General features: G+C 41.3%; 1 protein-coding gene across 1 annotated transcript in view; it reads left to right on the top strand.

The window, feature by feature from the left end:
• Positions 1-2,987: 2,987 nt before the first annotated feature.
• The window catches only part of GALNT7 (polypeptide N-acetylgalactosaminyltransferase 7), a gene marked incomplete at both ends in the record, with an annotated part of 76,111 nt that continues 53,789 nt past the window's right edge, over positions 2,988-25,309 (top strand). The window contains one exon of the mRNA XM_080626023.1: positions 2,988-3,113. Coding sequence (XP_080482149.1) covers positions 2,988-3,113 — 126 coding nt within the window. The remainder of the gene's footprint in view (positions 3,114-25,309) is intronic.

The following is a 25,309-nucleotide window of genomic DNA, read 5'->3' as shown; positions in this document are numbered from 1 at the left end:
TGTGTTATGGAACTTTCTTAAGTTTTCATCTTAGTAGGTACAAAAGTTCGATAGGAATTTCCTTTCAAACACTGTGTTAATGAGCAAGCAGAGTGCTTTATTATGGCCAAATATTCAGGACAAGAGTTAAGAGGCATATCCAGATCCTGGTGCTTCTCTAGTGCGAGCAGTTGCATGAGATTTTGACGTTTGCTAGTGACCTGCTCCAGGCACCATCCCCCAAATCCCCAGCAATAAGGCAATTGCCTGGCTTAGGGGATTGGTAATCGGATACTTCACCTCCAGGTCATTGTAGGTCTCTAGTTCAAGATCAGCAAGACTTTGTAAAATCTTAGACACCATTGGATATTTATTTGGAGGCATATGGATAAGTGAACATATGATTTCTATGCAGCAAGCAGCAGACATGTCCACATATAGATACAAATATTATGACAGTTGCCAGCCTGTTAGAAACATTTGAATGACAGTATACCAGTCTGACAGAGGTTGATTAACTCCCTAATAACAGTGGGGATTGTGTCTTGTTTTAGTGCTGGATGGATTGTAAAAAGCATCATGGTTTCTACAATATTTTGCAACTGAGAGAGTCAAAAATCCATGTTTAACCCTCCCTCTCCCCTGACCAGGTTGTAAAAGACTTTGAAAGTGGTTTTGAATGTTACTGGAGGCAATCCAAAGCCAATTTGAATTTGAGTTTTCTGTCTTTGCCAGAGTGAATTCAGCAAGATCTAAAATATCTTCTGCAGGTCTTTCCAGACACTTCACTACATAGGGAAAACTGCAAGTGCAGAATCTGAAACTTCCACACGTCCTTAAGGAGGATAAACTGGAAAAAACCTACTTCCAAGGTCAGTATTAATGTAATACTTTTGCAGTCAGCCTGTATAGCCTGTGTGTGAGGAAAAAACGTAGATGATGCTCCCTGTTGTGGTGGGACCAGAGCAGGCAGGTGTAATAGTAAAACAAAAGCATGATGCTTTTTCCAATCTGCTGTCAGGGGTAGTTTCAGAAGGGAGTGGGGCTGGCTGGCATGAACACCTTGTCCATTGGCCCGTGCTGCCTCCCAGTGGGCATCAACTTCTCTTTCGGGTGAAAAGGAAGGGTTTTTTTAAATGCCCAGTACAGAAACCACTGCCCTCAAACAACTAATCGGGGAATTCACTGACGGCAACACTTCTGCTGCTTAAAACCAAACTCTTGGGTTTTGTACAGTGTACAGCACTCTGTGAGGATCTCGGATGCACGGCTCACCCATGGGTTTCTGCAGAACATAAACCTCCATTAAAAAACAAACCAAAACCCCAAACAAACAAACAAAGGTTTCTACAGCCAGTCAAAAATGGACAATGAAGCAACAGCAGGAAAGAGGACCTTTTGCCACAGTAAGGTCTCCATAAGGCAGTGAAAAGAAGAGTTGTGAGGAACATTTCCACACCTTTTTGACAGCCTACAAAGCTTCACAGTTTGTAGCCTCAACCTGCCCTTTCCTACTGTGCTTGCTGAGCCAAGGGGTCTGCTTAGAGCCGGGCACTTCAACCCTATGCCTTTCCTAGCTAAAAAACACACAATCCTTCCAAGGCTTGTGCTGTTATCTACCTGAGAACAGTCACATAAACTTTTGTGTTGGGTTGTTTGTGTGGTTACTGCAACCTAAAACAGGGCGGGGGCTTTGGGGAAAACACCTCTGGGGACCCCTGGAAGTCACAGGGCTGTGCAAACACTCCTAAGGTTTAGAGCTGTTGCCCATGCTTTGAACATCGTGTTTGTCTATGTCTCGAGCTGTGCTCTTAAAGAATGGGAGGGGGGTGGGAGGTGGCAGATCATACAGTGCTATAGCACAAGTTACATGAATAAACAAAGACTTCAGTATCTAGGTGTGTCCAACTACAAAAGTCACTTAGGTATGGGTTGGGATTTGGGGTTTCTTTTCCTCCAAAGTGGTCCTGTTCAGAGTATAATATACTGTTTTATTTCTACAGTGCATATCATTGAAGTTAACATTTGGGATCCTTGGATATATCTTCCCAGTGCACACAAGAAATAGATCTGAAAAACATCAAAGCAAGCGGGTAGCACTGAATACACAGAAAAGGCAAAAATTATTACATTTGAAGCACTGTTCTTGCATCATTCTGCTTTGTGAAGAGTTCACATTATCGGGTTTGCATGCGTGCGTGCACATGCGAGACTCCTTCAAAGGAGGAAACAGGATGCCTAACTTTTAGTGCAGAAAATTAGTAACAAACTACGTGCAGATAAGGGCTGATAACATCTCTGTAATCTCGTACTTAATCTGCTACCCTCAAGAAAAATCTGTTGACTTTTCGGTGTTAGTCTGCCCAGACTGCAAACGATAACTAATGGGCCTGTGTTACCCTGTGACAACCACTGGAGCTGAGCGTTTGCACCTCGATTTTTACAAGTCGGTGCCCGGAGCTGAGCTGCCCCTCCAGCTGGCTGAGAGAAGCCAACCCCTGACTAGAGCTCTCCCATTCCGTCCCATTATTCCGGACGGGGTGCAGGTGCCGTTAACCCCACGGCCGGAGCAGGTGCAGCGGCAGCACACACCCGCTGCTGCCGCCGGGGCGGGAGCTGGGTGCCGGGGCGGGAGCGGCTGCCCGGTGCGGGGCGGCCACGTGGAACCGCGGCTCCCGCGGCAGCTACTTCCTGCTCCGCATCGCCCGGGCCGCTGTGCACAGCGGGGAGGCAGGAGAGCAGCCGGCAGCAGGGGAGCCTACAGGGGAGCAGGGAAAGGGAGGGAGGAAAAGAGGGGCGAAATAGAGAAGAGAAAAAACACAGAAAGTTTGTACGTGCGGTGGAGGGGGGGAGCCTCCGCAGGCGGGCGGCTGCCGGAGAGCAGCGGCGGCCGGGGGAGAAGGGGGAGAGGAGGAGGTGGCGGTGGGGCCGCGGGGGGCGGAAGCCCGCCGGTGCGCGGGGCCGGGCGCTGCGTGCGCGGCGGCGGGAGGGAGAGGGCGGGCGGGAGGATGCGGCTGAAGCTGGGCTTCCTGCTGCGCGCCGTGCTGCTGGCGGGCAGCTTCTTGGGGCTACTGCTGCTCTGGTCCTCGCTGTCGCCCCGCACCGAGGAGCCAGCTCCCCCGGGACGGACGCGGGTGAGTGTGCGGCCGCGCCGGGCGGCGGGGCGGGCGGGACAGAGCGGGTGGCGGGGCCGCCTCCCGGGATGTGACCGGCGGCGGCTGCGAGCGGGCGGGGAGGGGGGGGCTGCCAGTGCTGCGGCCTGCGGCGCTGCAGGCCCGAGAGGGGAGCGCGGAGCCGTGGGGCCGGCCCCAGCTGTCCCCCGGATCCGGCGTCCCTGCCCGGGCGCCGCCGAACCTCGGCCCGCCGCCACCGTAACGCTGCCCTCGCAGGGCCGCGGAAAGAACCGGGACCGCTGCTCTCCGATGAGCCCCGGAGGGTGTCTGGTCTCCTCCGCAGCACCTCCGGCCGCCGCGGCCGGGCCGGGAGCTCTCCGCTGGTGTTCGCCGCCTGCGTGGTGGTGTGGGCAGTGCTTCGACGGGGCCCTTACCCGGGACCTCCCAGCCGGCCGTGCCCTGCGCACCCAAACCGCTGGGTTCGCGCCGCCTTTGGGGGTTTTCCACCCCCAAAATAACCGCGTTGGTGTGCGCGGTGTAAGCATCCTGCAAAGGTTCCCCTGGGGCTTCAACAAAGGGTGCAGGTGTTCCCCCCTCCCACTCACCCCGCCCCGGGGATCGGCTTTCTGACGTTTTAGTAACCTAACGGCACGTTTTGCCAAGGAGAAGCAGCAGGTCGGGTAACTGAAGAACAGCCCCAAGGCGTCGGCTTGATGGTGCTGGCAGTGCAGATCTCTGAAATGGGGGGGGGGGGGGGGGGGGGGGAACCCGTGAGCCGCGGGGTGGGCAGTGTTTCGGCCGAAAGGGGCAGTAGCCTTTAGAAATGTTTCAGGAGGTCAGCAAACAGGTCTGTAGGGAGAACCTTGCCAGGCCATATGTTAGTTAAGTGAGAATAATCTGACCCTACAACACCAGGGTCTTGGAAGGAGTCAAAGTGCTCTATCCATTTCACCAGATATTTTAGAACTGTGGAACATAACTGGGATTAGGAGATCTGTTAGAAGTAAGAATAGTGAAGATTCATTTAATTTTGATAAAGTCATAAAATTTTACAGTGCTTACATTAAAAAGTGATCTTTTGTGATGTGTTCCCTAATGATCTTGCCCCTTCCTAGTGGGCTGCTTTCAATAACTGTGGAAGGGAAGTGAGCTGACTGAATTCTTGCTTTTGAAAACTGGAAATGACTTTGGACTCCTTCAGCAGATGCTCTGTCTTCTGAAGCTGTTATAGTTTGCTGTGTCTTGGCAGTTACTGCTGAGATAATAGGCCATATTGGAGATACACAGTTTATTAAGTGGTGAAGCTTCTGTAATCTGTTCTTCTAGACACAGCATAGGCTTTCTTGTGTACAGAAAAAAAATCAGGAATTTTATTTGCATACCTCCCAAAAAAAAAAAACATCAGGCAGTAAACATTTTGCATCAAATCCGGTTGAGTTGCTTTTCCTGCTTAGGAAGGGGTAACAGACCTGTAAAATGACATCCTCTGGGAAGAAAGAAAAAGGAGGTCTCCTTGTGTTGCTGTGTAGGGCAGTGACCATCTTCAGGTGATTATTCTGGGGTGACAAGTGAAATATTGCAGTCCTACAGTGTGTGTGCTGTATCAACTTATTCAGGCGCTGTAATGAATCATGCTGTCCTTTGTCACAAGCCTGAAAGCATTCGCTCAAAGGCTTTTAAGCTGAACCCTTGTATCAACCTTCATTCGCATGAGAGGTCTAATTTGGAAATCTTCTCTAGCTGCTGTGTGTTGCAGTAAAGGAGTCATAAGAGGTTTTTACAGTCCAGCCTCTGATAAAGCAGTATGCTGCCTTGATTGCCTTTGCCTTGGCTGGAGGAGGAAATAGCCATAACAGCCACTTCAGGAAATAATTCAGTGTTTGTTGAGAACAAATATAATTATATTAAGTAAACACTGTCAAAGATGAAATCTAAACAGAATATCTGGTTCATTAGCTAGATCAGCTGTTTACTTGTCATCATGATATATACGAGAGAGGGTAACACATGCTGCTGCCTCATTTTCTGGGAAATAGTACTGTTATCACTAAATGCATGTCGTGATGTGGACTGCTTTCCTCCTCAGCAGCTGCTCAGGTGAGGAGTCCTAGTTAAGCACTGGTGAGCAGGCTCGGTACTGGCAGTGCACCAGCATATTTCTGGGAAGCTGCCAGAGCCCAGTAGTAGGTCCAAAGACTAGGGCCTGCATATCCTGCATCCTGGTAGGTGAGGCAGTGTGGTCCCTATGGAGTAGGCTTGTGTCTTAGGGTATGCTTGCAACACCTGGAGACACCCGCTGTGATGATGCAGTGTCAGCACATTGGAACTGAGAGTTTAATTGTAACTGCTTCTCTGAAACGCCCTGGTGTGCGCTGTGTTCAGTCACACACATGTGCCTGTTTGCTCTGTTGCTAGTTGCCTGAAAGTTTGTTAAGCTAAAGATAACAGAGTAAATCTTCTTCTGGTACAACACCCTCCTCCCTTTGCTTGCTCTGAAAGCGCTAGCCAAGAGTCATAGAGTTCCCCCTCAAACCAGCTTAAAATAGAATTTAACTATTTATAGCTAACCCCGGCAGTGGCTTTTCCCTCTCTGCGCTGTAACTCTGTCCACTTTTTAGTAACACTGAGGCATTAAAGAAACAAAGATGAAAAGTTCTGCCGTGTGTTCTTTTTATGTTTATAACATTGAATCTTTTTCTGCTTACAGCAGCAGGCAGAAATAAGTAATTCTGAAGATCTTGTAGTAGTGTTATAAGTATGTACTTTAAAAAAGTATATTCTCCCTTCAAATATTCCATTATGTTTTTTCTAATAACTTTAAAGTATTTCAGAGATCTATTGGAGAGGAAGGATGATTAATATACAGAAAGCTTTTAAAAGAAAAAGTGAAAGTGGAAAAGTGGCTGGTTTAGGGAGGAAGTGAGAGAACACAGAGGTAATAACAGTAATACAGACAGTTGGAGATAAGACTTTTCTACCTGATACAAGACTACCAGAGGTGTATCTGTTCATTGAAAGCATGCTCAGAAGTTGGGGGGGACAAAGGTCTTCTCCAGGTAACTCTGCTGTGGAGCTTTGTTTCTGCAAGGCACTATTTGAGGAAAAAGTGCTTGCAGGATCTGGATGGAGAGCCTAAGTATTTATTAGAAATTACCATTTCTAATAAATTATCATTATCAGAAATTAGCATTAATAAATAATAAATTATCATTATCAGAAATATCCAAACAGAATAAAATAATCCTTACCCTAAAGAGCTTTTAGTTTCCAACCTAAACCAAACAGAAACAATTAAAACATATTAAGGTATGTTCTCAGAGTCTTTAATAAGGACATCTGCTATATGATATTAAGGATTACAAGGGTACCAAAGATTTAGGCAGGGACACTCTTGTTTATGGCTGTGAAAAAAGATTAAGTAGAATCATCAGTCTGTTTTATTATGTGTATGTTGTGGGGTCTTTTGGGTGTTTTCCAGTACTTTCTGATCTTCTGGGTCAAGGTATCACAGTTTTGGACCTAGGTTTGAAGCTATTCATCATAAGAAGACTGCTGTAGGGACCCCAGCTATAGTACTTGTTAGTCTCCAGTGAGCTATGTCGCTAATGGTCAGCCTCAGAGGTACAGCCTTAAAAGCTGGCATCACCAAGGAGTGGGTAGTACAGCAGGGAGAATCAATGGACTGAAACAGTAAAGAAAGATTTGTAACTGAAAGGTTGAAAACAGTGTATTTGGAGGAGTAAGTGTAGCATCGGTCAACTTTAACTTTCCAAATCTGACCAAATTAATATTCCAAAGCTTCAAAGCTATGTACAATTGAAGTTAGTGGTTTTGATTTATATTTGTTTGGGGGTTTTTGGTTGGTTGGTTTTGGGGTTTTGTTTTTGTTGTTTGTTTGGGGCTTTTTTAATATTTGTTAAACCTACCTCAGGTGAAGTTGGAAGTACAGCTTTGCTTGTTCATAGTCTATGCAGCAGTACTATGAACAGGGGTCTCTCACTTCCTCTAATGTTCACTGGAATGCTTCAAGCAGCTGACAGAAATTACCCTATTCATTTGCCCATACGAAGGACAGTAGGAAACAGTGTCCAGCATGTTCCTAGTCCCCTTCTGGAGCCTACGGCAGTGCAAGGCCAACCACACACCTTTTGCTCAAGTCAGAAATGTGGTGGTGAGATTGCAAAGCCCACAAGGTGAGTTCTCATGTGCAGAGAGGAACACTCCCAGAAATCTTGGCAGGGGCTGCCTGGCCTCATATCTGGGAACCTGGTGCTTCAGATTTGAAGCACCGCAGGGTCTGTGGTATTTCCCAACTTTAGCTAGCCCACAGCCACTGCATCTGAGCCACCATTAACTTGTCTTGCCACATACTGAAGGTGTTTAATTTTCTGTGTCTGTAAGTGACATGTTCTAAATGGGCCTTTGTTTAGGGAGTATTTGTTTATCAACAACTCTCTGGTTTTCTGGACTGGGTTCCCAGGGCTGCTTTTGCTTTGTGTATACATAAGTAATTGGACAGATCTCCTCTTCCTCCTGCCACCCCTAGAATCATGCACATCTCCTATGCCAGGTGTGCTCTCAATTGTCTGTAACTTAACAGGAGCTTTTAAGGCCACAGTTTCCCACTGTCAGTCATTTATACCCTCATCTCCAGGTTTGCTGTCCTGGCTGCCAGGTGTCACAGAAGCCATGCCACAGTGAGGGTTATCCTTGGATCGGGAAGGGAGGCTCTGTTGAGGACCCTGGTGATTCTGGCGTGTCCCTCTGTTTCAGGAAACCAGACGATAGGCTTGCAGCTGGGGCTGTGGGCCCTCACCAACAGCCACATTTAAACATTACAGTTCCCACATGGCCACTAGAAGGTGGAGAATTTATGGTGTGGAGGTGGAGGAGTTAGAGTTAAAAAAAGAAACAAAAGCTGGATTGACATTTTCTGAGTTTTCTGGTGACACCCCTTCTCCCCTCCTTTAGAGACCACTAATATCCTGTATACCTTGGCTGGATTGTCACTGAGAACTTAATGGCAAGTTGTAGACTGAACTTGAAGTGTTACTGTGGTTTAAATTAGATTCTTTGCGGTTGAAGGCCCAGTGCAAATTCTCCACTTTCCTTTAAGGAGTAAGGACAAATGTGCTTAGAAAAGAAACCTAGATGCAGAAATTTGAAGTTGATATCATTACTGGATGAAAGGTGGGAATCACAACAAGATGATAAATCTGATGTAACAGGAGAGCGGTGCTCAGCAGTGAAGGGGTTTGAGTTGTCTGAGTTTGGTAAAAATGTGATCCATTGTAGTACACACATGATGAAATAGCAAAATAATATCTCTCTCCAATTGCTTTGTATAGTTATCTATATGTTAGTCACTTTTTTTTTTACTGGTTTACCTTTCTATATTTGGGTGAGACCTAACATTAGGAGCACCATGTCAGTTCTGGCATGCCAGCATTACCTGAAAGCCCAACACAGCCATTCATCATCTGGGTGTGAAAAGCTCCCTACAGGTGCAGGGCTAGACATAAGCATGCCGCTTTCTTTAGTCAAAGACGTGATAAATCACTACTACTTGTGTAACACTGGCAGAAATTAACACCATGAAAGATTCAATGAGTTTGGTTTGAAATCTGTTCACAAGGATGAAGTGAGCTTGCTATAGCCATTGTAGGAAGTAAGCATCATTTCCTCCACCACCTCTGTTTATTACTTTAATCTTTAGTGTTGCTAGTAACAGTAATAGTCAAAATGTTTTGAAATATTAAATGCTAATTTTTTTAATGTGTGCTTTCATCTAAATTGGCCTTGAAAAAGCTTGTAAAAATATTTTGTCACCCTTGGGAGAGTATAAAAACCCCAATCCCTGTCATATTAAAAGTGAAATCATTTGACAAATGCTTCCAGTTACATTGCAAATAAATGACCACACTAAAAATAATGTGAAGAAATGGGGGGGGAAAAAGCCTACATAATTCCCACAATTTATGTACACATACATAGATTGTATTAAAACTTTCCTGAACTCTCTTGTAATTAAGATCCCCTGTAAAAAGTTAGGTAAAGAACTCATTGTTATCTCTAGACTATTAATTATGTAAATGTCTACTCCTCTGGAGAGAGCAGTTTTGCAATGTCTGTGACAAGATTCCTTTGTGCTATTCTAGCCCCAAGTGTTAACATTTGTGAGTAATGTAGAAGAACTGAATTGCTGAAAAATCAACGATCTTAGGTTAAGGCTGGTGTTTGCTTTTCAAGAATCCTGTTGCAGGAGAAGGAGATATAGACCACCCAGAGAACCTTGGGCAGGATCCTCAGCACTCTTAGGTAAGATTATGCAACAAGATCTTAGTAATCGTGTCTATTTGGGGGATCGCATAGGTAAAACTATTCCACTGTTGCAGTATCTAGTGGAGAAACCACATTATGACCACAGAAATCAGGAAGGATCAACACAACCAGTTGGGCAGGTTGTTATTTGTTAAAAAAAGCCAAGAACAACAGAAGTGATTTGTGCTGCTTAGCGGCCAGCCCAATGAGGCATTGAAAATAGCATATAATGAAGTTACTTTTTAAAATAAAAATCTAGGTAACAGTTAGCTTTATTTTAAAGGAGGTGAATTAAAATATGATGGCTAAGCTGACGTAGTACTAATTCTGGTGCTACTAAATTTAGTTCTCGGAAGAAGCTCAGTGGGCCATCAGGCTGCCAGTCCTGAGAGAAGGCATGCCATATGCACAAGTATATACATGGGATTTTTCGCCACATGGCCAAACAGCATGCACCTTCCCTCACCCAAAGCTCAGCAGAGTTAAAATTGCTTGTATTGAGCAGGCATTCCCTAATGAAAAATGACAGTATCTTTGTCCTATTTTTGTTGGATATTAAATCAACATTACGGGAGACTGCCAAGTAGAAATAGGGCAGGATAAGCTCTTACATTAATAGGTTTGACTTCTACCTGGGGGGGGGGGAGATGCTTTTTACAGAAACTAGGCCATATAATCTGAGAGAAGGATTCGAAGTCTGGTAACAGTTACATTTAATTACTAGATTTCCTCCACAAGTACGGAAAACAAACGTCTACTGTGAAAGATTAGTTTAAAAATAGCAATGTGCTGCTTAAAAGGCTGCCTTCTCCATCAGTTTTCTTTAATCTTTTTGTAAATTAAAGGAAATTTATCTTGTTTGAATCTGCCTTCAGCAGTGCACCTTCACCCCACAATGCTCTAGATTTAGATCTTTAGATCTAAATGCTGTTTAGGTGAGTGAGGTTTTCTGCTCCTTCCCCTCTTCCCTCCCCCCCCCCCCCCCCCCTCCCCATTATTAATAGCAATGCCAAGGTAATGTGTTCAGTAGCGAAGATGTTGCCAGGAATGGTCCTACAAAGAAGAGCAATAAGAAGACAGCAGCACGCATGTCTTTGAAACCTGTGATACTGTTAGGCTTGAATTTAGGGCTATTTTTCTTGCCTTTCACCTAATGCAAGTTGGGGAGGGGGGAGGAGAATTAGACTCAGTAAATGTATGTGAACTTAAACCAAAGGTTAAAGTTCTGCTTTATAGCAGATTTCTAGGTTGGGGTTTATCAGTTTAATTGTAACTTCCTTGAAGGAGCTTGCTAGGAAAGTGTGTGGTTTTGTAGAAAAGGGGTTTTTTGCTGTTAATAATTGTGAAAAGATATAGAGAGAAGGCTAGCGCTTGAATCTACCTTTGTTTTGCAAACAAATATCCTTATTGTGTTTCCCCTGCTTGGGACAGAACAGTTTTGAAATGTTTTCTTACTCACTGGAATATTGAATTTGTAGGTCTGGAATTTGAAAAAACAAATTCTTTTGCTTAATGCAAGCTGGTTTTGAAATATGTTGGTGCTTTCCCAAGGATGCATTTTATAGCACAAAATTCCTACATTCTGAAAATCCATTGACTTCCCACATGGGAATAAAAATATTATTCTTACCAGGCTGTATACATACATTGTTACTAAAACAAAAATGTCTTCTTTTTGTGATGAAGAGTTGGTGCTTAAAAAAATATTGTATTAAGCAGGAATTAAGCAGGCTTCTACACGCATAAACATGCTTTCTTGCAACTTGTGGAACAAATTGCTTCTTTTTTTCTCCTCTTCTATAATAAACTAATTGTTTGCTGCTCTATGATGGTTTGTATTTCTTTTAAGTTTCTCTCTTACCGTGTCTCCTTGAATCCATCATTCTAACTGCTGACTCCAGTAATGTTTTTTATATTGCTCTGGCTTTCCTAAGGTGCAGCTTATTTTCCTTTGATTTCCTTGTGGAACATTCAGTTGCAAATGGCAGCAGTTGGCACTGATGTGCAGTAAACCCCCGAGCAGCAGGAAAGAACTGTAGGAAGGTATAAGGTAAAAACAGTACACTGGTTTACATGCTGTTTACCTTTGGAAAACTTTCGTTACAGTTGAAGGTCTCAAATTCTAACTGTTAATGTAATTAAAGCATAATCAGATGGTACTCAGCCCACGAAATTTCTTACTTATTTTGTTGTCTTTTAAAAAATGGGCAGCCAAAATGGCTCAGAAAGAACTGTTCTCACTTAGGTGAATGCAGCTGATTTTATCAATAAGGCAGAAAGTATTATGTTAAATAGTGTGCTTTAGAAAAAATACAATATTTTCAATGCAATCGCATATAGCCTTTTGAATATTTTTGTCACAACTTGGGAATTAAAATTTGCTTTCTTTTTTAACCAGTAGTGAAAGGAATCTTTCACTTTTTCACCTTTTAAGGGTGACTGAAAAAAAACAATGGTTTCAATATGATAGAATTTCAATAGGGCAGAAGCATAACAGCACCCCATTTTAGTTCTCAGTTCCTACCTTTATGGATTTGTGATAATTAAGCAATGACCTTGTTTTGAGCTATATAATAAGAATTCTAGATATGTCTAAGAAAAAGGCATTCATTATTTTAAATTGGCTGTAGAAAATGTCTCATCTGCAACATTCTGAAGCAACCCCCAAAAAAAGTAACCAAGGTACCTCTTAAAAGCATCTGAGAGGGTAATATCATGAGTTTTCTCATGACATATCTATTGAAGAAGGAAGACCAAGAAAGACAATATTGAGATAATGTGTTCTTCAGGGAAAATAAATTGTTCCCTGCATGCTTTAGTCTTGAAACAAGATTTGCTACACTCTCACTTAAATGAGCCCTTCAAGTCAGCTCTTCAAGGCTCATAATATATGTCTTTTAAAAGCTATGCGTGTGTCAGTGGTGCATTTATTATGCACCTTAGACTGCTTCACCTACTCTGGCTCTTCTAATCCATCTCCCACAAGTGTTATTTAACATACCAAAGCTTCTGAGAAGCTTTGAACAGCAGCTATGAAATATGTTGGGTTTTTCTCACCTATTCTACATTTCCCTCCCCTCTATGAAATATGTTCCTCCTCCACAGAACCAAGGCCTTCCCTAGTGAGTAGCTTAAAAACAGTATCACCTGCAGAGGTGGAAAAGGGTGGGAGGTGAGTTTTGTTGTTGTTTTCTTCTTTTGATGGAGATTTTACTTATTGTTTCTAAGTGTATCACCTGCCTCTGACCAGAGAGCTCTTAGCCAGCAGCTCTTGAGTTCAGAAGAATGAGTCTCCTGCTGGTGATGGAAAAGAATCTTCTCCAGCATCTTTTATCGCTTTTTGGAGATCCTGAGCTCAAAAGACTGATATTCCACTCAATGGAATATCAGCATATGGTGTGAGATTTACTGAGTGTGTAAAGTGGTCTTGAGTATTCTCTGGGGATGTTTTTGAGCCCTAGGTATCTGAAGTAAGACAGCAGATCAGTTTCTGGGATGCATGTGTGTGATCTCAGTGTCTAAGAGTTGAAGACTCCTTGTGTTTTCTGTCCCTCTCTATGTTTTCCAATACCAATCTATTTATCTTGAACACTTGCTTATTTTTTAGTGATGTCAACAGTAGAAGACAGGTTAGTCTAAGGGAGGCCAAAAAGTGTTGGCTTGACAGTGAGGCTGTGAAGCTCTTTGAGAGGGTTCAGGTGTGAGCTCCTCCTTCAGAGTCAGCAGCAGAAAAAGCAGCCTCAAAAACAGCTATCCATGACAGTGGAACCTAGACTGGGAGAAGACTTTCATATCAAATCTGGAGCAAATGACTACTCTTGCCCAGCTTTGGCAATGTATGATGAGACCCTTGAGTGCTCATATAGAGCAGTGAGTATGTGTCTGAAGTGTCAGTACCATTGCCATGATTTCATGTAGAGAGACAGGGGGATGAATCTCTGTGAGATAGAGCTGCAGTATTAGATAGCAGACTTACCTTTTCCATGAATAGTCATATCAGTCACCTCTTGGAGTTAACAAGTTTTGCTCCCATTATTATCTTCTACCAAGGTTGGTGATGACAGGGGAGTTGTCAAGCTGTTGTGATAAAAGGGAGCAGACTGCCAGGGTAGTTCATGTAGCCTTTAATCTTTGTGTATGCCTGAGGGGCCTTGGGAAAAGAGGATGGCAGGGAGCAGGCTGGATTAATTTTTTTGGATGAAATGGATATGTCCTGGGGGTTGGCCTACTTTAAAAATAATTAGAATTCTTTGAAATCTGCTGTCCTTGAGCACACTTCATCTGTCTTACGTCCCCTTTCTGTGATTCCTGTATGCCTAGATCTTGCGGTTGAGAGATGCCTCGTGCCTCTTTGGAGGGTGTTTGTTTTAGCAATATTTCCCAGGGGAGCATAATTTCTAAACCCAGGCTGACTTGCATATATTTGTGTGGTGAAATGTGTGCAGTGACTGCAGGTAATCGAGGTACCTCATTATGGTTTTGCTGTTAAGCTAAGAACAAAGATGCTGCTGGGCTTACAGTAAGGCATATGAGACTGATTTTTGAGATCGTAATGTAATTTTTATATCTACTGAAAACAATAAGTTGGTTTTTTTTCTTCTTTTTTTTCTTCTTTAAAATGAATTTTTTTATCAGTCCTGTATCTTTACATCAGATGGCGAAGGTATGGCCAGCAGAAATCCATGTTACTGTAATGAGGTGCACTGATCTTTGTTATTCCAGATTCTTATTTGAGTCTTATCCTCAGCTGAAGGATGAATACCTCACTTATAGTTCCTTGTGCACTCTTTGTGGGAATTTGAGGAGTTAATTAGGCTTATTCTCATAAACCACTGTTCAACAGCTTAAGAGTTTTCTTTCATTGCAGTAAGGTATTAAGTGATATGGATATCTGGAAGTAAGGAAGAAAGATAAATGATCAGACTACTTTTCTTGACTTTATCTTCTGTAATAGCTTGGGCAATCTATCTTCTAACAGGTTTGTCAAGGATATAAAATGCTACGGTTTTATGGGGGAAAAAAAACTCTGTTTAATTTTAAACTCTACAATTCTTGTCTATGTTTGTTCAGCCTGGAGAAGAGAAGGCTGCGTGGAGACCTTATAGCAGCCTTCCAGTATCTGAAGGGGGCCTACAAGAATGCTGGGGATGGACTCTTCATCAGGGACTGTAGTGACAGGACAAGGGGTAACGGGTTCAAACTTAAACAGGGGAAGTTTAGATTGGATATAAGGAAGAAATTCTTTCCTGTGAGGGTGGTGAGGCACTGGAATGGGTTGCCCAGGGAAGCTGTGAGTGTTCCATCCTTGGAGGTGTTCAAGGCCAGGTTGGATGAGGCCTTGGGTGGCATGGTTTAGTGTGAGGTGTCCCTGCCCATGGCAGGGGGGCTGGAACTAGATGATCTTAAGGTCTTTTCCAACCCTAACTATTCTATGATTCTATGATTAAAGAAGTCTTCACAGCCTCAAATGTTAAGCACTAAAGTTTTCACTGATAGACTTGGCCAGTTAGCTTTGCTGCAAAGGAGAGGCAGCTTGAACAGGTTTTTGAACAGGTTTTATCTTGTATGGTATTTGCAAGGATTTAGTCTATAGTAATGACTTGTCAAAATACAGTTTGCAGTCTAATCCCAGCAATTCTAATTTTCAGGAATGTTTCATAGTTGTTAATTTCTAAGAAACAGGCAGAAATATCTATGAATTTGGTTTATCTTATAACCATAATGTACTACTTATTATTACCAGAGGCATAATGTTGCAAGCAGAATTCATTATACATTCTAGGTTGATGATTTAAGAATACATTTTAATAGTTTAACTAAATAATCTTGACTGTGATGCCTTAGTGTTAGTAAGTAAGCTTTTGCATATAATATAATATAGCTTTTATATAATATAATATAATATAGCTTTTATATAATATAGCTTTTGCATATAAGAAAGCTTTTGCATATAATTCTATTTTATTGTCCTCCTTTTTTCATTCTCAAACCTGATATTTCCTAAGTCCAGAGCAATATACTTTTTACGTATTTATTAAAATGTATGGGTGTTTATTTTTAAGCCCAGTTTTACTAATGAGGAATTTAAGGTCTCAGATATGGAATCATTGTCTTACAGATGAACTTTTAAATATGCTCGTATGTAGCTGGCTTTCTGTAAGTCACTTTGGCTTTACAAATGGAAACTTTCCAGCAGTGTATATTTAGGCAGTCTATTCATAGTCTAACACCAAACCCCAACAACTTTCCTGCAGGAAGTCTTTTTTCTCCCCTGTATGCCTTTGTTAATTTTGTCAGACCTTAATGTTGCCTAGCTGATTTATACTGTATCAGCTGTAGGGCTCAAAGAAGCTTTAAATGCAATGAAAAAAAAACCAGCTCTGGCAACTCTAATGTTCTATAACCAGGGCTGATTTTATCCCAATGCATGTTAACCTCTGTGATGTTCATTTCCCTTAATACATTTTTGCTTTAAAAATTTGGTTTCTTTACTTACTTCAATTTATTTCGTCTATAAACTGAAGGAATGCAGCCAGTGCTAGGCAGGCACGTTTGCTAACACCTTTTCTTATCTAGCAGTAGTGGCAGAAAAGATTGGATACAAGAGTGAGAAAATACTTATGTGGAAGGGAGCTTTGCGTGACAATTGTGTGCATTTTTGAAGGAAAAGGTAGTACTGGAGATTTAGAAATATATGCTCAAATCACCATGCTGTGAAGAGTCGCTATTTTTATGTATTTTTAATGAGAACTCTCTTGAGGCTTGGAGCTTTCTTGGAAGGAGAGAAGTGCCTTCACCTCGGTCAAGGCAACCACTGGTTATGCACATCTTCCCTCTCCTCCCATTAAGAACATGCAGCTATCTCCTCAGTTCTGCGCTAACAGAGAAAATAATCTTTTTGTAGCTTTGGCTGAGAAGACGAAAGGGAGATTCATGCTGCTAAGAATATTTAACGGAAATGTCATTTTGTTTAAACATAACAGTGTTCCTGCATTGCCATTGAGACCACAAGAAACACTGGAAAAGCAGTGCCTTGGGAAGGGGACCAGCAGCCATTGCCCAGACCACCCAAAAGGGTCATGTTTTACTGTTACAGACATTCCCCGCCTAGGAACGCTTGGATTATTTCTGAAAGGGGGTCTGGGTGTGGTGTGGTGGCTGGGAAAACCAAGACAGCCTGCATATTTTTTCCTGACGCTCTTAAGCACACCATGAGTGTCAAGCCCTAAATTCAGTTGGGACGTGTGCTGCCTTTATGCCTCCCTTTCCTTAGCACAGCAAGTGGATTTCCTCCAAGGGAGAAGAAAGGTTGAGAGAGGTGCTCTGGGATATTTTTCTTGGTTTGGTTTTGTTTAGTTGTGTTGTGTTGCTTTGTTTTAAAGGTATAAAAGCAGCAGATGCTCTCTTGAGTTGAGCACCAGGCAGGTACTTGTTCTGGTCCTGAGGATGGCCAGAAACCACTCGGGAAAAGCAGAACTGCAGGGTCCTTGTATCTCTGCTGCATGCCTATGTACAAATTCTACTTCTAAAGGCCTGAGGAGGCAGCTGTGTTTTGTGTGGTTTACTACTAGTGCACTTTCCTCAGTGTTTTTAGCTACCCCTTGCTTCCAGCAGCTTTTTGTTTTCCTTTTTTATCCCATGCTCCTGTTTTGAACTAGCTCAGCACTGATGTTCACCCTGCATATGGATGCCAAAGTCATTTGGCTTGCTGCACATCTGGCTGTGGGGAGTCCTTGATCTAGCTCCACATGCGGGTGTGAAGGTGCTTGTATTGGCACACAAACAGGACAAAAATGTGTAAGGGAAAAGTAAACTGGTTGTGAAAATGAATCCATCTTACTCTGGAACATCAGCTTAAAAAATCCAGCACCTATTGGACAGAGGTTTAAATCAAAAACCAATTAGTGAAGACAAAAATGTAAAAGCAGCTTGTCTACAGTCATTAATTTTCTGCAAGAGCCAGGTGCATCTTGTAATTCATATTCCTGGTATTCCCCAGCTCTCCTTACAGCAGAGATGAAAAATATCACCTTCAGGTTTTACTATGTATCTGCAATCTTGGGAAGATAAACGTCAATGTAATACATCATAGTATTGACATTCAGAGGTCTTCCAAACTTTGCTTTTTAAATAAACCTTGGAAGTCAGCCTTGAGTCCCTGTACTCAGAAGTGTAGGCAAGTGATTTTTTTTTTTTCCTATGTCTTATCTAAATCTGACTTCCTTTACAAATCTGCAGTTGTCATGCTGTCAAGAATTATAGAATTGGAAATGCCATACTAAACAAAAGGGAAATGTTCTGTTTCCAGGTAAAATACTGTGTTTGAGGTGACTTTTATTGCTTGTGGATTTCAGCTGCTCTCTGCTAAAGAGATGCACAGAGTTTCTGCATCTTAATGTTGAAATCATTAAAAACAGGAAACTTCATAGTAGCTTATTTTTAACCTTTTATTTTTTTTTTTAAAGGAAGCAAATTGCAAAGTCAGAAGTTCCAGCTGTAATGATGTCAGAAAGGCTGTCCGAATTTCTTGCGTAAAATCATGGGGTCATTGCTGTAGCAAGTCCCTAATCCAACCTCCTCTCCAAGCAGGTCCAGCTATATGGTCAGACAGGCTGCTCAGGGCTTTGTACACCTTGGCATTGAACACCTACAAGGAGGGAGGGAGACAGTACGACTGTTCTGCCTAACTTGTCCCACTGTTCATCTGTTCTCTTAGTGCAAGGGGTTTCTTTTAACATCCAGTTGGATATTGCCATCAATTTCATCAAAGAACACATTGACACCTCTTCATCACTATCCCTGATATTTTTAGTTTGCCATGGGACTTAAAACTGTAAAACTGTTTAATTGTAATTTAAGGCGGGGGGGGTGGGGGGTGGGAATAGTGGGTTTTCTCATTGGGTTTTGCATTGGGTTTTGTTTGTTTTGCTTTTTTGGCTGTTTTAGTTTACCGTACTGTTTAGTAGGGTGGTGACTCAATCTGGTTCTATTTCTGGTTTTATTTCTGTTTTTATTTTAACTTAGAAGATTTGTCCCAGTCTACATTGTATGCTAATGTATTAGAAAATGTTGATTTGGGTAGCTCACATAAGATGGTTTTAAACAGAGCATTTAAACAAAAACATTGTGTTTTGCTGTTGTGACTTTGCATGCAAGAACTTTTAAAGGACCTTAATCCAAAAGGTGACTGGTTAATGACAGCAATAATACTGGCTTTCTTGACAATCACAGTGAATGTTTTGTCTGTTACTGAAGAGGCTTTTCTATATTGCTTTTACTTACCATTTTCTATATAACCGTTTTCTATATAACAGTTTTATCATAAAATCATAGAATCATAGAATAGTTAGGGTTGGAAAGGACCTTAAGATCATCTAGTTCCAACCCCCCTGTCCTGTCCTGGTACGTTGGCCAGTTCATCCTTCTCTGGTATTTGAGGGCTCATGCACATAGCTTCTCTTTCATTCTGAAGATTGAAATACTGACATCTTTCTTCTTTTGCCATTCTTCCTCTTGGGAGGCAGTTTCTCCCCAGCCAGACTTCACTATGAACTGTCTTATTGCCTCTGCTTTCTCCAGCTGCTGGCCAGATTTTGCCGTGTTAGAGACAATAGACTGTCTTTCTCGGGGACTACAGAGGGCTTTTGATATGAGTTTTCTGACAGGGTTTAACACAGATGTCTTTGTCAGAAGTTAAAGTGCAAGGCTAGCACATAAAGATCTTGATTCAGTGAACTGTGTTCATGTTTAAACACCCATTTAATGAACAGGATAGATCATAAGTATGCTTTGCTATTATCTTTTTTGTGTTAGATGCAGTAAGTGAAGGGCACAGTTTTTATAAATGCAGTTATTAGCAGCTCCATTTGAAGCCTAACAGGACCACGCATTCTTAAGGATTTTAAGTGGAAATTACTCCAGATGGAAACAATGTTACTGGGGAGAGTATAACCTGATGAAAGGCTTGCTGTTGTTTTGAGATCAATTTTTAACCAAAATTTTACATGGAGAATCTGAATTATCAAGACTTGTGATTTCATAACATAAATGTTTACAAGGAGCAAAGATCACAGAGCTTCAGAGAAATGCCTCTTGATATGCTGTTTGCGTGGTGGGAGTATCCTGTGGTTAGAGCTGTTGCTGAGAACACTGACTTCCTTTTCTTGCAAACAAAAAGGATACTCTTTCTTTGTATGTGTGCTGTATGCCAAATAATTTAAACAGTAGAATGCTATGGTCCAGTTGCAAAGGAATTGTTGCACACGGGAGGATGATATTCATTTGCATCTTCTCCAGACATGTGTTCAGAAATGCCAGCCACAGTGTACCTGAGCTGGTAACACAAAAGTGACATGAAAACTCTCTTCTGGATCTGGCAGATGTAGGCAGGCCCCTTGGAAGATGTTCTAGGCTAAAGGCTGATCCTTAGTGCCATATTAAAAGAAAGCAGTAGGATGTTTGTTCCCAAAGATGGTTTTGAGACTAATGTTTTGAACATTAGTCTCAGACAGATTCGAGTTTAGATTGCTGGCACCAGTGTGGATCATCTGCACTAACAAAGAAAATGTCAAGGGATTCTGTTCCTTGAGGTTCAGGTGCAGTGTCTCTGCCTCTTCACTGGGTCTTGTGATCTCAACATGAACGTGGAGACTTCCATGCTAGAAATAAAAGATGTTGCTTTGGAGAATGCAGAGCTAAGTGCAAGGCTAAAAGCATACTGGAGAGCAGAAAGGTTTGATGGAGTCCATTTCAAGAAACTTGTGGATTATATTGTCATACTCATGCTGGCTACCTAAAAGATGCAAAGAACCTGCTGTGCTCACACATCACGCATGTGGCCTCTAAAGCAAAGCTATGAAGCAGGTTTTGATATTCATGGTGTTTACTTCATGGCAAAACAAAGTAATGTCACTACCTGCATTTGTCACAAAAAGAGTAATCAATTTGCTAAGACTGCATTATCTGTTCAATGAATTGGTTCTTACTAGGTTAGTATTGTTGCAGATCTTTTTCCTTCTTATGCTTCAAATGCATGTATGTGTTGATTGCATTTTAAAGCATTTAGAACAGATAAGAAATTACCTTACCTCACCTCAACAATTCAGTAGAATATAACTAATTTATTGGCAAATACCACACAAATTCTCTTTAATATCCTACATAGAAAAACACAGGAATGAAGGGTCAAGGCAAGATGAGATTAAGAATGCAATTGATCATAACAAGTGATTTCCCCTCACTTCTCTAGGCAGGCAGTACACAAAGTAATTATGTAAATACTCTGAATTTCAGGAATCTTTTGGGAATTCAGATGAAACTTTTGGAAATGGGTTTTAGACAGTATGTGTAATTTTCATACAATGCAGCTTTGGCTTCAGCTGGCTGCTTTGAAAAAGCTTTCAAAATCGTAGTGTTCATCAAATTGTGAAATGTGTTTAAAAAAAGACATAAATAGGCTGTTGTAAGCCTTGAGAATGGTAATAGTATTTCAAGATAAACAGCAAGAAATCTGAAATGAGATTGACATATGTGTCTAAAAATTGAGGTAGACAAGATACAGCACAGAAACCCACATCCCTTGATCAAACTTGTTCATCAGTGATAGATTTATTGTATTGTAAATGTAATTTACTCACTGGCATATGTAAAACAAATGCATGATTTTTAAATAGCCATCTGTCTCAGATGACTGAGAAACAAGGATGAAGTTCCTCTGCAGGCTTTAACCAGTGCAATATTCATAGCTGGCCAGAAAAGCTGTCCTCAGCCATTCAGAACATGAGGATCGATGGTAATTTTTGTTTCTTTCTGAGGCTTTTTCCCCTCTGGAGGGAAACATAATTGAAGTTGGATATTTTCAATAGCAAACTTGTGGATTATAAATTGTAACTCTTTGGTTTCTTATTCTTAAATTCAAAGCATGTGCTTGTATTTACCCACTTATCTCTACAGCATAAAATTTTATTGCCTCAATTTTGATTGTTTAAGTCCAAAAGAAATGGCTTCATCTATTTCTTTCTTCAGTCTACAGAGAACACTCCTAAAAGAGGCTTGGTCTTAGTGAAGTGAAAAGCCTTGCCCCCTGATAGTCCACTGTGCAACACCACTACACAGGAAAAGGAGAATAATTCTTCCTTATGCAAGGAAATGAAGTTGGACAGAGGACTGCTAAGATAAGCCCTTAAGAATCTCAAATATCTGTATGAATAAACATGAGTTCTATTTTTAAGATCTCATTCAAACGTGCATAAAATGAAGGATATTCCTAGAGTGAGACAGAAAGTGGAAGTGCAATGACTCAACTAGAAAGGTCACAAGCTTCATCTAATGTTGAAATGTAGTGACAAGAACAAATCTTGTACTGTATCTCTTCACTGATGCTGTGTTTTAAGCCTTTCACCTTGGAGAGCACAACTTCCCTGGGGGCAAAAAAGATTGAAGAGGTTTTCAAGATGGAGAAGAGATGACTTGTTGTTGCTGAACTATTAAGAGCTCTGGGAGAAAGTTCTTAGCAATTGTAGCAATGCCTTGAGTGTAGGTATAAGACTGGAGGAGGTCAGCAGCTGGGCACAAAAGACAAGGCGATGCTGCTGAGGAGCACAGAGTGCAGGACTGAAACAAGACAGTACCAAAGAGAAGGTCTTAGTGATAGAAATGTGGATTGTGGTAATAATGCAGTGAAATGATTCATTCTTATGGCTGCTTTCCCTTTTTCTTCCATATGATTGCAAAAACTGTTGGAATTGTTTGCCAGGCACTTGAAAGCATGCGCACCAGAGGTAGTAGAATACTACTGTAGAAATTGTTAAGCTACGTTAATTGACTTAGACTAAATTGACAATACATCAATGCAGCACTTTATTTAATTGCAGAGAGTATCACTTGCTCTTAATTTTTATTAATCACTAAAGTTTAATAGTCTTAGGGATCTACAAGGAAGGAGGTTGATTAAGCTAAGAGATGGGACCTGCTTTCTTATGTGAATACAGTTTTACTAATTGTTGTGGTTGCTTGACTGAAACCAGGACACTAATGTACTTTGCTAACAGAATATCTGCTATTCTAATAGTCTTTAATTGGCAATATGAAGAAAGATAGTAAAGCTCAGATGAAAAATCAATGCATTCCTTTTTCTGAAGAAAGGACAAAATAGTCCAAGAGTCATTGATTGAGACCTGATATCTGGAAGCCCTTTTGCATCTTGCAGTCAGCTCTGATGGAGATGATGTCTTGAGCAATTGTCCATTTCATTCTTAATACTCATAATTTTTCCAGTCAAGCATTTATAAGATCCCTCTAGAGAGAAAAATTATGGGCAGTTTTCTAATTATGGTATGTTCCTCTCTTGTACCCTGGAGAAAAACTTCATGGGCCAGCAAGGTGTTGGTTATTCAAGTTATGAAACAATTTATTATACCCCAAGTATGCTTCTGATTATTTGTATTGTAAATATGTGAGAATAAATACCATTATCTTCACTCCAGTTTGCTGGCCTTGACTTGAAAGTCTATTATTCTATTAAAAATAAATGGATTTCAGTTTTATCAGTCTGCATTAGAAAACTGTATGTCATAGTTGTGAGTTTTTTCTATTATTACATGATCCATATGCATGTCTCAGGAAAAGCTTAGAGTAGATGGAGAAAAAGCATCTGATATTTGACTCTGAAGCCCTTTTATGCAAGTTGAAAGGCAGGGTTATGTTTCCTCTTTTTGTTGATTTGACTGTTTTCTCGATTATGTGTTATGTGAGCCATTCAGCACTGTTTTCAAAATCTGATTGAATGCATAGCACTGCTCCAAACCACATAGCCATGTACAAATGTGGTACTCATAATCACTTGGAGGAGGGAGACAGAAAAAAATCCTGAATTTTCTGCCATCCATTTCTGCAATGCGTTTTTCAAAAGGGATTTCCTGATATTCAGCTTTGGTCTAGAAGAAAGAGCTGGAAAAAGAATTTTGCTTCTACTTTCTGCCCCTCTAAAATAGGGTAAGCAATGGCACCATCTTAATCAAAGCACTGTAAACAGAACTGAAAATTTGAGAGAAATTAAAAAGAGAACAGAAGGTTGCATTTGAACAAAATACATAACAGCAAATGTTTACAGAAATGAGAGATGATAATATTGATTAGAGCCAGCCAGAATTCTGAGCATTTAGAGACTTCCCACAGCCTTCATCTGCTTAAATATTTTTCTGGGGTTTTCTGTGTTCCTAGGAGCCAGTTTGTTGCACTTTTTGCTTAGAAATGCACCAGTTGATCTACTGTTTTGCTCCTCCTGTGATACCTACAGCAGCTGGCACATCTGCTTTAAGGAGCAAGGTGACTCACACAGGTGAGAGCAAACCCCATGGATTGCCGCCAGGTTTAGAAATTGGAAAAAAATTATTTCCATTAAGTTTCTGAAGAGAAAACAAGGTTTAACTTTCTAGGCAGTAAGTGTTGTCCTTCCTGTGAGTAGATGCAACTTGACATCTCCTAAGACTTCTGGTGGAGGGTTGCTCCAAGAAAAGAAGGAAAACTGAAAGCGATTGAGTCTCTGCTTTTAAGAGTAGACAAGAAACTACACTTTGTTTTTGAAAGATAAGGGTTTGTGTTTGGTGGGCTTTGCTTACCTGGGACAATTTTTAACCCTAGTGCCAAAGTAGAATAACTGTGTCCCAGAGATGGGTGCTTCTCTTGCCTTTAGGCCTCTTCATGGGGCTTGGCTGTTACCATAACAGCGATCTGAACAGCTGAATTACAATAAAATACTTTAAATGACTCAATTTACCATGAAGTGAGTCAACTGGCACATTCATTTTTTAATTATTTTTAATTATTTTTTTTTAATTTGTGTTGAGGCTTATCTATGGTATAGCAACCCGTATGGTGCATTTGAGGGTAAGCATATCAAACAGATGCTTCGTTGTTGGCTTGCAGTTCTGAGACCTTGTAGTCTCTGAGAATGAATTACTGTGGATAATGTTCTACAGAATTTTGCCATTGAAATACCATGCTATGTACACGCTAATGACATCGTAGGCTGCAGTGCATAGAAATTTGTCAGTTGTATGGAGGAAGAAGAAAGGTCATGGGTGTTTGAAATGCAGTTGATGGCAGACTCATAATGTTGAAGTGTAGTGTCTGGGTCAGCTGGTGGTTGATTAGAGCAGTCTTAAGTACTTAACCTAACCTGACTTATCTTGTATGATGCACAGTATTTGTCTTTTCTCAATTTGTGTCATGTTCCGTTAAGAAGAGCTGGTCAGGATCAGTGCAGGCAAGGAAAGTGTATGGTCTCTTGTGGTCTCTGGGTTCTAGGGGGCTTTGATGCAACACAGAAAGCCGCCTAATTAACGAAGAGCAAACACACCTGAAAAGATGCAGTGTTTAGGGAGATACTTGCTTTTATGCTGTTTTTTTATATTCTGTTCCACTTGATCACTTTGGCTTTCTTCTACTGAAAGTGTTGATTAGTTGTAAAAAACTTGTAAACGATTCTTGACATTCTGAGTTTAAAAACCTTTCTGTCATCTTTGGTGTGCTATATGTCAGGAGAGGACCTAGGAGACCCTTGATCATACTTCTATCTTACCAAGGGTGCTCTAACTTTCCTATTACTCTGCAGCTAGCAGCTGGAAATGTGGTTTGGGTATTTTACTGCAAAGGCTACTAGTGCCAACATCTTTCTGTTTCTAAAACAAAGGAGAGTAAAATACAACATCACCTTAGGTAATATGCAGCTTCATTTATGATTCAGTTTAAGAAAATATGTGTTACTAGAAAATTATTGCAATCCTAACAATAAGAGGCTATTTTGCCTGCTCTAAAACTAGCCTTAAGTTACAAAGTTAAACAGAGAGTTCTTTAAATATCTATTTATTCATATATATATCTGAGTCATCCTATTT

Source organism: Psittacula echo (assembly GCF_963264785.1).
Source record: "Psittacula echo genome assembly, chromosome: 1".
Taxonomy (NCBI): Eukaryota; Metazoa; Chordata; class Aves; order Psittaciformes; family Psittacidae; genus Psittacula; species Psittacula echo.
Note: the sequence above shows the minus strand (reverse complement) of the source record. Positions and strands in the feature narration are given on the sequence as shown.